Below are 14,105 nucleotides of genomic sequence, written 5' to 3'. Positions count from 1 at the left end.
GCTCTCAAAAACAGTACCACCTCGATTGTGGTTCCAAAAGGTACCATACCCGGTACCATATCCCACAATCCTTTGCATGCAGTCACTACTAGCCACTGATTGGTCAGAGAATCGTTGTTACCTTAACTTTAGTACTACTTTAGTGGAAAAGCAAACCATACCGTACCGAACCGTTCCAACACTGTACCATGCGGTACCAGCAGGGGAAAAGCAAACCGGGCCAAGCAGGGCTGAGTAGAGCCGAGCCGGTACTTGCAGTGGAAAAGTGCCATTTGTATTATAGACATTGTACCACAATATATTCTTGGAATATGGAATGTGATACCAATTAAAAACAATGCAAATATATATAAAGAAGCTAGTTTCATTTACAGAATTAAAAAAAAAAATATTAGAGAGCTTACACATACAAGAATTACATTTAATGTGTGAGTCCCATTCAGAATAATAATTGTGAGAAGTAAAATCAGGACATAAACTGACAATCAATGTTATTGCCTAAAAAGAACCATGAAAAAAAACCCCAAAACAAATAAAACATGACATAGAGATGCAAAGTGAACAAAATATACTAATAAAATACTAAAATTATTAATAAAATATCTAGGAAGAGAGCATTCCATAAAACAAAAAATATTGTGGTAGGTTTGAAGGACTTTAAGTATAGAATAATATTTGGTGTATATAAAAAAAATTGTCTTGTGTTTTATAGCAATATCTATTTTTTTAATATTAATTATTATTTCTAAAACGGAATAATCCCACAATTGTCAGAACCTTCTTTAAGGCTGGTTCCTTTGGTTAGCACATTCTTTATTTAATTAGTGCAAAATAACTATTTTGCTATCAAACCCGTTGCTGTGACCTTTATTATTACAAGGTTTTTACAAGTAGATAAATAGTGGAAATTATCATTATTACTGATTCTATGTTTGGGGTAAATACATGTATAAAACTTTATAAATGCATTTATGAATGAATAAATAAATAAATGAATGAAGTGTAAGAATACAATCTCCATTGTTGTGCCAGTTTATTCCACAAGGTGGCGCTCAGGTACCTCTGGAATAACATCGATGTGCTGATTTGACACAACGCTAGATGTCACCTGCAGCCTTCAGCTAATTCAGCAGCCTTGGAGGAGAGGCGCTGGGATGCTATAAAAGTATCATCTTTGACACATGCACATGCAAAGTAAAAACTTGGCAGCCGAGCAAAGGATGGCTTCTTTACCAACATCCTGTGTGCCCTCTCTCGCATCTCTTGAAAATCGCTCAGCTGGAGACTTGAGATGAGCTGAAGTTTTTTTAGTCCATCACATAATACCAACTAAAGAAGAAGGAGCCTAGAAGAAATTCCAAGAAATTAAAGGAAAATGCTCTTCAATGCAAGCACACTCAACGGCTCTTTATACATTCCTAAGGATCTGGTACTAGATCGTCCTCCCTGGGTGGCCACTGCCCTGGCTGCCATCCTCATCTTTACAATCGTCATTGATATTTTGGGAAACCTGTTGGTCATCTTATCAGTATTCAGGAACAGGAAGCTGAGGAACGCAGGTAGGTGGCATCACCGCATACTTATGGGCACAGTTCTTCTGTGGACTTGACCTGCTGACTCTCCTTTGGACTTTGATGGACCAGCTGTCCATTCACTTCTTCACCCTAACCCCTCTCTATTACCTGATATTTAACCACCGCACAATCAGTTCTTAAACATCACTCACCTGTTACCTAGCTGATATGGACCGGCTGTCCATTCAGTTCTCAACCCCAACTATTAACCAGCTGTCCATTCAGTTCTCAACCCCAACTCTCCTCTCTTACCTGATATTGACCAGTTGCCCCATTGCGATCTTGAACTGGATTCTCCTCTTTTACCAGATGTTCTCAAGCCCGACTTTCCTCTATTACCCATATGAAACAGCTGTCCAATGTGTTCTTCAACCTGATACCCCTCTATTATCTGATATTACCAGATGTCCATTCACTCCTTGAACCTGACTCTCCTTCATTACCTTGAAATTAACTAGATGTCCATTCACTCCTTGAACCTGACTCTTCTATATTACCTTATATAAGCCAGATGTCCATTCACTCATTGAACCTGACTCTCCTCCATTACCTGATATTAACCAGATGTCCATTCACTCCTTGAACCTGACTCTCCTTCATTACCTTGAAATTAACTAGATGTCCATTCACTCCTTGAACCTGACTCTTCTATATTACCTTATATAAGCCAGATGTCCATTCACTCATTGAACCTGACTCCCCTCCATTACCTAATATTAACCAAATGTCCATTTTGTCCTTGAACCCGACTCTCTCCATTACCTGATATTAACCAGCTGTCCATTCAGTCCTTGAACCTTACTCTCCCGTACTACCTGACATTAACCAGCTGTCCATTCAGTCCTTGAACTTTACTCTCCCCTACTACCTGACATTAACCAGCTGTCCATTCAGTCCTTGAACTTTACTCTCCCCTACTACCTGACATTAACCAGCTGTCCATTCAGTCCTTGAACCTTACTCTCCCCTACTACCTGACATTAACCAGCTGTCTATTCAGTCCTTGAACTTTACTCTCCCGTACTACCTGATATTAACCAGCTGTCCATTCAGTCCTTGAACCTTACTCTCCCCTACTACCTGATATTAACCAGCTGTTCATTCAATCCTTGAACCTTACTCTCCTCTACTACCTGATATTAACCAGATGTCTATTATGTTCTTGAACTTGACTCTCTATTATCTGATAACCAGATGTCCATTCACTCCTTGAGTCCGACTCTCCTCTATTATCTGATATTAACCAGCTGTCCATTCAGTCCTTGCAACTTACTCTCCTCAATTACCTGATATTACTGATATTATCCAGATGTCCATTCATTCATTGAACCTGACTCTCTTGTCTCTTCTATTACCTGATATTACCCAGATGTCCATTCATTCATTGAACCTGACTCTCTGGTCTCTTCTATTACCTGATATTAACTGGATGTTCATTCATTCATTGAACCTGACTCTCTTGTCTCTTCTATTACCTGATATTACCCAGATGTCCATTCATTCATTGAACCTGACTCTCTGGTCTCTTCTATTACCTGATATTAACTGGATGTTCATTCATTCATTGAACCTGACTCTCTTGTCTCTTCTATTACCTGATATTACCCAGATGTCCATTCATTCATTGAACCTGACTCTCTTGTCTCTTCTATTACCTGATATTAACTGGATGTTCATTTCGTTCTTGAACCAGACTCTCCTCTATTACCTGATATTAACAAGATGTCAATTTAGTTCATGAACATGATTCTCCTCTAATAATTGATTTTAATCAGATGTCTGTTCAGTTCTTCAGCCTCTCCTGTATTACCCGACATTAATCAGCTGCCTGTTCCATTTCAGACTCTCCCATAGGCTGCGAGGTGTCCATTCACTTTTCTTGACTCTCCTGTAGCTTGAATGGCTTTGTCTGCCCATTCAGTTCTGTAAACTTGACTCACCTCTAGTGTGTGATGCTTCAGAAGTTCATTCAACTATTCTGCAAACTTGACCTGGCTCCTCTGTAGCCTGCAATACTAAAGCAGGCAATTCAATACTTTGTAATCCTGACTGACCCGACACTGCTAGTGAGTGCGATGCTTCTATGACCATTCATAAAGTAGTACCCATTCATAATATGATACATTTTGTCCCTAAACTTGTATATATTTTAATCATTTGGATGAACAGCAGTGCCCTTTTACTGTACAGTTGTCACAATACTTGTATCAAATATTTTAATAATGCAAATGTACAGTAGTACCTATTCATCCTTTGATACATTTCACCCCAGTACTTGTATTGAGCATTTTATTAATTGGAATGTACAGTACTATCCATGCCCCCATATTTGTATTGAGTATTTTTTTTTCCATTAGAGTGTACAGTACTACCCATTCATTATATGATACTTTTGCTCCATTCTTACATTTTGTCTGGTTGAAAAAACACAAGTCCATCTAGTTCAACCAATAAAAGGGAAAACTTTTATTGAGTATTTTATTAATTGGGGCATACAGTACTATCTATTAGCCCTATCATACATTTTGCTCCCATATTTATATTCAGTATTTTATTAATCAGAATGTACAGTACTACCCATTCATCCTATGATACATTTTGCCCCCATACTTGTATTAAGTAATTTATTTATTGAAATGTACAGTACTACCCATTCAGTCTATGTTACATTTTCCCCCATACTTGTATTGAGTATTTTATTAATTGGATTGTGCAGTGCTACCTATTCATTCTATGATACACCCCCCCCCCCATACTTGTATTAAATAATTTATTTATTGGAATGTACAGTACTACCCATTCATCCTATGATACATTTTGCCCCCATACTTGTATTAAGTAATTTGTTTATTGAAATGTACAGTACTACCCATTCAGTCTATGATACATCCCCCCCCCCATACTTGTATTGAGTATTTTAATAATTGGATTGTACAGTGCTACCTATTTATTCTATGATACATCCCCCCCATACTTGTATTAAGTAATTTATTTATTGGAATGTACAGTACTACCCATTCATCCTATGATACATTTTGCCCCCATACTCGTGTTGAGTATTTTATTAATCAGAATGCACAGTACTACCTTTTTGCCCCCATACTTGTATTGCATGTTTTATTAATCAGAATGTACAGTACTACCTATTTATGCTATGACACTTTTTGCCCCCATACTTGTATTGCATGTTTTATTAATCAGAATGTACAGTACTGCCTATTTATGCTATGACACTTTTTGCCCCCATACTTGTATTACGTATTTTATTAATCAGAATGTACAGTACTGCCTATTTATCCTATAATACTTTTTGCCCCAATACTTGTATTGAGTTTTTTATTAATTGGAATGTACTACCCATTCATTCAATGATACATCCCCCCCCCCCCATACTTGTATTAAGTATGTTATTTATTGGAATGTACAGTAATGCCCATTCATCCTATGATACCTTTTGCCCACATACATGTATTGAGAATTTTATTTATTGTAATATACAGTAGAACCCATTCACCTTTTGATACGTTTTGTTCCAATACTTATTTTGAATATTTTAATAATTTGAATGTACACTAGAGCCAATTTACACTAACACTTCATTTTGTCCCTATATATATCAAGTATTTTAATAACTGGAATGTACATTGGCGCCCATTTGTACTAACATGCATCTGCCATCATACTTGTATCAGATATTTTAACAATTGTAATGGACAATAGTACCTATTAACACCATGATTCATATTGTCCTTATACTTGTATCAAGTATTTGAATGATTTGTAGGTACAGTAGTATTTATTTATGATACACCTTCTTCCTTTATAATTTTATTAATTTAAAACGTTTTCACCTAAACAATTTTGATCAAGCTGATGTGTGCTGACAGATGTGTTTATCCTAGCATAAATTCTGTATGTGTTTTTAAAAATATTGTAACCACAGAATTCCTGCATCTATAGACCACTGGCTGAGCTGTTCTCATGTAATTACTGTCATTTTGCTGCTGTGACAGCAGATTTCATATAGAGTTCTCTATTTTCAGAAGAAGAATCAAACCTGCTTTTTATATACTTAATATCTCTGCACACCTACACCACTAGACTGTGAACAACTCTCTGACTTTAGGAATGTCAAATACCATGAATAACATTCAGCATGCTCTGTTGTGTGTGATTATAGCGACTATACCTATGTTTGTGTGCACATTGCAAGTAACTCATCCCAAAGACCACAGAAAATAATTAATTCCATTAATGCCATTTCTTATTCCAAGCTTCTAGAATGGTTGTCGGTCTGTCAAATTCATGTTAGTGCCCTAGGTTTAAAAGAGGTTTACTTGCAATAGGGCAAAACGGCCAAATAAGCAGATCCACCATGCGGAAATACATCAGCTTTATTGAACAAGATTTGTGTACATGTATTTTCAGCTAAATATTCTTTTTCTAAAAAGAACCAAACTCTTCGGCTTAACTACTAGCATCTATCATGCTCACATAGCTTGTCCTAGTTGCCATTGGAGCCAACAGTCTACATTAGGTAAGCAATGTATTATCTGGAGCCTCAAAAATGTGCCTCCAAAGCAAATATAAATTTGCTTTTAGAAATTTAAGATCTTCTTGTTTCACATAGGGGTCTATTTGTAGATATTTTCACACCAGAGCCACTCAGATTTTCACCAGAATTCACACATTTTTTAATGTAATCCAATTAGAAAAATGTGTGAATCAATATACAGAGAAATACTAGGTGCTCAAGTAAGTTTGAGAAATTATGGGCCCCATGGCTTGACATTCCTGGACTGTTCCTGGTGGACTTTATTATGGCTTTTGTAAACATTATTAATGGTTATCCCTTACTGTGTCTGCTCTTGCATGGGTATTCCCAAACGTTGTTCAAGTTTGCATTATAAAAATGTCAAGTGTGTCAACGTTACATGGAATTGTGCAATTGATTGGATGTTTTCCACTGCTTTATGGTGTATACACACAAAATTGCTCTGGAACCTGTAATGTTTATGTGAATTTCCCAATAAAATTTCTTATATACAGGGAGCCAGTAGAGTTACAATACAAGTAAAGACAAGAGAGTTAGAAGGGCCCTGTTTGCGAGAGCTTACAATCTAATAGCTCATGTATATTGACATAACTAGAACATCTTCTGGTGGAATATAACTGGTAGAACACGGTCTGTTGGAACATTTGAAAACTTAAAGCAGACCTTTGCGCCAATGCCTTCCAGTCGTTTAAGAGGTTTTAGATGCTGCAAGGCAGGGTTTATAATCATGTGACTGCCGTGATTGGCTGTCACAGCGATCACATGATTGGAAAGCTCCTGATCCCTAGGGGTTGATTATTCCTGTTCTGGCTTGCCCCCCCCCCCCATCCTCTAGTCTCATTTTGGTGGGAATGACATGCTCCACTCATGATGCCTCCTGGTATATGCATGTTACATATTTCCGAGAGGCAAAGGGTTTATACAGCGCTAATGAAGAAGAAGGCCAGACCTGCTGCCGAAGATGTCAGTGAGGGACCTGGCATATGACAGCGGAATGCGGATCACAGCAGGATAATGCTGGATATGCTAGGCAGATAACTATGTGAATTGAGGTCAACCCAGCATTAAAGTATAACTATGGGCAAAACTTTTTTTTTCATTTTGGAAAGAGCAAGGGAGGGTTATAACCCCTATCAGATTTTTGTTTGCCATCTCTGTGTCATTGCAGAGATTTCTCTTAACTTCCTGTCCAATGGCCAAGGAGAAAGTGGGAGGAAATCCCTGAAAATTACGGAAGTTTTATGGGGACCCCCAGGTCATCAGGACTAGTGTCCCCATTGGAAGATTTTCCCTCTATTACTTTTCTGGGGACAACCTGAAATTTGTGATTTTCTTTCTCTTTCCCTTTCAATGATAATAGTAAACAGGACACATTAAGAGGGTGAATCTCCATAATGGGGGCACAGGCAGAAATAAAAACCGGTGTTCTAATCCCTCTTCACTTTTTTCAGACTAAAATATATTAAATAGATATTGCCTTTAGTTATACTTTAAATTGGGGGAGGATGAAGTTCTGATTAACAAGCTTTTTAAACAGCATCTGTTTTAGTTTGATAGATGAGAATCCTATCATTTACGGCACTTGGAGAAAAAGCCTTGTTTTCTACAGGCATGTTATATTTTGCCATATACTATTGATGGTAGGCTTGTGCTGTCACTCAATGTGCAGAACCCCTCTATTACGTTACAATAGCAGGGCCCTAACTCCTGATCCATCTGTATAATGCTCTGTATTGATATGGCCTGTAGCTTGCATTAGGCTGTCAGCACTGGCTTCATTTATAGAACCTACATGCCTACATTTTATTACAAATGCTTGAGCAAACTCCATTTTCTGCTCTTAGGGATGGTAAACCGGCAGACAGCAGTATTTTCTCATTTTATTAAAGCTTATTGATGTGGGCTCTTGTTGACAGATGGCACGATGTATGCCTAGAGATCAAATCAAAGTTAAATTTGTGCTGTTTATTTTCAGTTTAACACCAGGGTATCGACTATTGTGATGTTGTTCAGATCATCCACTTACGGCTGTAAGTGATTTATTGAATTCAGAGGCCAGTCACATCTCAGCAATCACAGATTGTGAGCAACTGGATTGGCTATAATAGGTTTAGACATACCGTGTCCCTCTCACTGCTGTAGAACTACAACCCTAGCAGGCTCTGACAGTTCATCAGAATTGGTGCTGGACCCCTGCAGGTAGTTTGCATAAAAATATTACATTAATGTTTCCAAATAATTTTATAAAATGTCTGTTTTCGTAGATTGCATGGTATCTGTGGGGTATATACATGTTATGCTTTATAGTGCTGCTTCTGTGTAGTTATTGTTCAGCACATGTCCTGTACTATTTATTTATTACAGGTATTGATATAGTGCCATACATTTATAGTGCTTTACATACTTTTCATTCACATCAGTCCCTGCCCTCCCGCCACACATTTACAGCGGCAGGCTGGCTCTCCTGCGCGAACCGACGTAGCCCTACGTCGGTGGCGCACGTGGTGCTTGGGGGCGAGCACGCCCCACACTGGCGTTTCACTCCCACCCCCGCAAGGCAGGAGGGATGCCGATCCATGGGGTCGGCAGCCGCGATTGCCACTGGGCACCCGCGATCGCTCCCCGCTGAGAGAGAAGGACGGTCAGCTGTTGTAAACACAGCTGATCAATCTTCTCTCTGTAATGATCACAGAGTACCTGTGATCCTTCTATATAGGATCACAGGTCTCTGTGGTCATTTCATAAGCCCATCCCCCATACAGTTAGAAAACACCCCATAGGCTCACACTTAACTCTTTGATCACCCCTGGGTTAACCCCTTCCCTGCCAATGTCATTATTACAGTAACAGTGCATGTTTTTAGCACTGATTACTATAGTAATGTCACTGATTCCCCCAAAAGTGTCAAAAATGTCAGGGGTCCGATCTGTCATTTTTGGTTAGATACTCCCAATAGGAACACGTCTAATATGGCTACCTGGAGGTGTACATGCAATTTGGCTACCTGGAGAATGTGTACAGAACTCCCCCCAGAATCATAATGTCTTGTTTGCGTGATTAGCTTACGGATTTTTACAAAAGTTTGTACTGAGATATAAATCAGATTTCAGGCATCCCCTGCAACAAGAAATCTAAATTATGGAAAATAAATTGAATTATATATCCACTACCTGCGCAACCTGTTTAGAGAATTGAATGAATAACACTGCATAAAAACATATGTATAAAGCTGCTGGTTGTAAGACCACAGGGTCTAGATAATTGAATTTCTAAAAGAACTAATTCATTGGTCGATACTTTGAACCGCACTTAATTGTATCAAATATGTGTATATAAATTATAAAGTGCAATCTGTGAATATGTGCTGATAAGGCATCCCCTATCATGGGCAAATCAATAATGTTCTGGCTGAAATAAACAAATTCATATGTGAAATAAAGTGCACTGTGCAAATAAATAGTGCTTAAAAACAGAACAATATCATAGACAATATATATAAATAAAGTACTGTGATTAGAGAAAATTGAATAAATCCTGTTGGTCAAAGAAGTAGTCCTTAATCACCAACGTGATTAAACGTGCCAGAGTAGTCTTCACTCATTTATTCAAACTTCTTCACAAAAGGTGTGCTGTAATAAACTTCTTGAAAAACAAGACGGGATAAATGAGGGTGTGTGAAAAACAGCCGATCCCTAGTTTGAAATACTTACCCACCAGTCTGCTAACAAACCAAAATAAACCTGTCTAACAAATAAGTTAAAAGCAGGAGTTTAGTTAACGCATATTTTAACACATAATGTTATAACTGACAAATTTACTGCAACAATGTTGTTCTTGTTTTTGCTACTGGATTTTGTACTATTTTTTTGTGGTTTGTATATTATTTTGTTATGTGAAAAATTAAAATAAAGAGATATTGAAATTAAAAAAACTCCATCTGGGCATCCATAGTATTATAGGGTGCAAGAACAGAAGGCTTCCATAGTGAAGTATGTAGTATTTATTGAATAAAACGTAATCAAAAACACTTACAATGCTTGCAAGGAGATTACAGCTCAATTCAGTGAGCAGGGACGCCGATTGCATTCCACCTGCGTTCCAAATGGCAGAAGCAGACCCAGCAATTTACCTCATTAGAGCCCTACAGGTGCAGCAGCATATTCATATCATTATCATTATGAAACTACTCCCATACAGATTCACTGTGCACATTGACACAGACAAACAAACAGTGATTTCTTCTGAATAACAAAAGATAGGAATCTGCACTAAACTTTGTTAAAATCCTTGTAATGTACATAGATCATGTTTTTTTTCTCAACAAAAGTGGAGTTACTCTTTAAAGGAGAAGTATAACCAAACCTCTCTGCTGACGTCACAGAGCCGGACCAGGCTTGGGCATTGTCACGATCATAGAGTCGGGATCCGCTCACATGCCTGGACTGGCACCTGACTCAGCCTCTCAACGAGCCGCTGAGAACCTTAGCGGGCCACTCCCACCCCCTCCATAGCCCAGCACACCAGTAAGTGAGGGGGTGGGGGGGGGGGCAGAGCAGAGAGCTCTTGAACTCTTGAATGACAGTCATCAGCTCTCTGCTCATGGAGCTATGAGAACCAAGCGATTGGCAGTGGTCGATCACTCCGTTCTCAGTGTTAGAGAAGCTGGGGGACCAATGCTGCATCCAACTAGGTAAGTATGAATCAAAAAAAAAAAGGCCCATACATCTCTTTTAACCACTTGCCGACCGCCGCACGACTATTTACTGCGGCGGTCAGCCCCTCACAGGCACAGTGACGTAGGTCTACATCGCTAGCCTGTGAGGGTCTAGGGAGCGAGCGCGCTCCCGCTCCCGAGTGGTCACGGACCCCCCGCGCGTGGGACCGGCGGACCCGATGTCCGCCGGTCACTCGGCGATCGTCGGGGGAGAGGGAGAAAGGCGGGCGGCTGATGTAAACAAGCCGCCTGTCATTCTCCCCGGTGTATGAATGATGATCATACGGTTCTACTATGTAGAGCCGTTGATCACTGTTCATACATCTCAAGCCACAGTTAGAATCACGTCCCTAGGGACACACATAGCCCCTCCCTCTCAAAAAAAGTTAACCCCTTCACTGCCAGTGTACTTTTACAGTAACAGTGCATATGTATAGCACTGATTACTGTAGAAATGTCACTGGTACCCCCAAAAGTGTCAAAAATGTCAGTCAAGGGTCCGATCTGTCCGCCGCAATGTCTCAGTACCGCAAAAAAATTTGCAGATCGCCGCCATTACGCGTTAAAAAAAAAACACCAAAAATTACAAAAATCTTTCCCTTTGTTAGTAAACGCGATAACTTTTGCGCAAACCAATCAAAATACGCTTTTTGCGATTTTTTTTACCAAACATATGTAGCATAAAACAAATTGGCCGAAAATGTTAAAAAATTTTGATTTTTACTTTTTTTTTTGGGGGGGAATTTCATATAAAAAATGTGAAAAATATTGTTATTTTTGCAAAATTGACGCTCTTTTTTTGTTTATAGCGCATGATCAAAAAATCGCTCTGTTTGTGGGAAAAAAAGGACGTCAAATTTGTTTAGGTACAGCGTCGCACGACCGCGCAATTGTCCGTTAAAGTCACGCAGTGCCGAATAGCAAAATACCCCCTGGTCTTTTAGCAGCCAAATCCTCCGGGGCTTAAGTGGTTAAAGTAGAAGTATAGCCAAGGATGTTACAGAAATGCAGTTCATTCTGCACCCCTGTGACCCGTTTTCAGCCAACAGCAGGCAAAATCCCACTGTCGGGTGACATCACTTAGCCCCAAATTTACAGTCGGGATCCACCTAGATGCATGGGCCGGCAGCTGGCTCAGCCTTTCAGTGAGCCACAAGCAGACTGAGGCAGCCATTCCTGCCCCCCCCCCCTGCACAGCCTGGTGCTCCTGTGAGCGCTGGAGGGGCAGAGCAGAGAGTCGGTGACTGGCAGTCACCGGCTCTCTGCTCAGTGAAGAACTAAGAGATTGGCAGTCTTTGATCACTCAGGTTTCAGTCTTAGAAGTGGCAGGGGACAGATACAGCATCAGATCAATGTTGCATCCACCTAGGTGAGTGTAAATGTTTATTTTTTTTAAAAAAGTGATACTTCCCTATTAACCTACTAGTATGTCTTTGGAGTGTGGGAGGAAACTTGAGTACCTGAAAAGACCTATGCAAGCACAGGGAGGACATGGAAACTCTATGTAGATAGTGTATATACTCACTATTCTTTTCAATGTTGCTTCTGTGTGATTACAGTGCAGTAGAAGTGTCTTGTGTTATCCCAATCTGGATACTTTGTGCATTTCATCTTGTTACTTTCAGCTAGAGAAAACTTGCAGGCTTCTTCAATAAAGAGTGCAGGGAACAATTTCTTACTATCTGATAAGAACGCAGGCAAAGTGTTATTAAACCCAGGACCCTGCATTCACTATATTGGGTCTTCCACAGTACACAGACTATGGAGATGCAATTATTTTTGTACATATAAGCTGCTAAATACCTTTTCTCATCAGCAGTATATAGCAGTCTTCGATCAATGTCTGGTTAAAGCTTGTACGAGTTTTTATTCTCCTATGACTGTCCTATGAGGCTGCAGGACCCCTGACCCTCTGTATGGACAGTGCTCATTGGCCGTGTGCTGATCACATGCACCCCCCCCCCCCCAAGAAAAATGAAAAAAAAAACCTCTCTAGCAATAAACACCAAACCGAGCATGTGTAGAGTGACTTCAAAGGCTCTATCTTATCAGGAGATGGATTGAGGACAGTGGAAGAAGGGGAGGATCAGAGAAGACAGGATCAAACAGCCTTTTTACACAATGCAGAGGATTAACCAATTTGGTTCCACGGTGAGGATAACAAGCATGCTTTACTGCATATACAGACTTATTTTACTATTGTGGGTTTAGTAACACTTTAGATCATCCCTGATTGGGTGCTGTAGGCTATTTAACCTTGCACTTTATGTATTTTTATTACCCTGTTTATTGAATAATCTTGAGCATGCACACAAGTTTATAAAGCCCCCAACTATATACACACCTGAAAGAAGTTAAAGGAGCACTTTTTAATCAGAGTATAGAATCAACTCATTTAACCTCCTGAGATATTGATCTGGCCAGTTAAGTAGCAGAGGGGGTTTGTTAATCAGTTTCAACTGCTTTGATGTCAATGAAATTAAAAACAGCTGCACAAGATGGGCAACAATGAGACAACCTCCAAAACAGGAATGGTTTTACAGGGGAGGCTGTCATTTTTTTTTTTCATTTTTTCCCCCTACTCATCTTTTCTGACTGTTTTTCACTAGTTTTGCATTTGGCTAAGGTCAGTGTCACTACTGGTAGTTTGAGGCGATACCTGGACCCTATAGAGTTTGCACAGGCAGTCAAACTTCTCCAGAATGGCACATCAATATGTACCATTGCCAGAAGGTTTGCTGTGTCTCCCAGCACAGTCTCAAGAGCATGGAGGAGATTCCAGGAGACAGGCAGTTACTCTAGGAGAGCTGGGCAGGACCGTAGAAGGTCCTTAAACAAATCAGCAGCACCGGTATCTGCTCCTTTGTGCAAAGGGGAACAGGGTGAGAACTGCCAGAGCCCTACGAAATGACCTCCAGCAGGCAAATGGTGTGAATGTCTCTGACCAAACAATCAAAAACAGACTTCATGAGGGTGGCCTGAGGGCCCAACATCCTCTAGTGGGCCCTGTGCTCACTGCCTGGCCCCATGAAGTTTGATTGGTATTTGCCATTGAACACCAGAATTGGCAGGTCTGCCACTGGTGCCCTGTGCTATTCACAGATGAGAGCATGTTCATCCTGAGCATGTGACAGACGTGAAAGGTTCTGTAGAAGCCGCGGAGAACGTTATGCTGCCTGTAACAACAATCAGCATGAACGGTTTGGTGGTGGGTCAGTGATGATCTGGGGAGGCATATCCATGGAGGGATGCACAGACCTCT

The 14,105-nt window shown here is 40.0% G+C and overlaps 1 protein-coding gene across 1 annotated transcript in view; it reads left to right on the top strand.

Moving 5' to 3' along the window:
* Window positions 1–879: 879 nt before the first annotated feature.
* Window positions 880–14,105, top strand: part of MTNR1A (melatonin receptor 1A) — a 394,902-nt gene continuing 381,676 nt past the window's right edge. The window contains exon 1 of the mRNA XM_082243481.1: window positions 880–1,559. Coding sequence (XP_082099607.1) covers window positions 1,376–1,559 — 184 coding nt within the window. The 5' untranslated portion in view covers window positions 880–1,375. The remainder of the gene's footprint in view (window positions 1,560–14,105) is intronic.

This window comes from Pelophylax lessonae (genome assembly GCF_965119305.1).
Source record: "Pelophylax lessonae genome assembly, chromosome: 1".
NCBI classification, from domain to species: domain Eukaryota; kingdom Metazoa; phylum Chordata; class Amphibia; order Anura; family Ranidae; genus Pelophylax; species Pelophylax lessonae.
The sequence above is the reverse complement of the archived record's forward strand: the minus strand, read 5'-3'. Positions and strand labels throughout refer to the sequence as shown.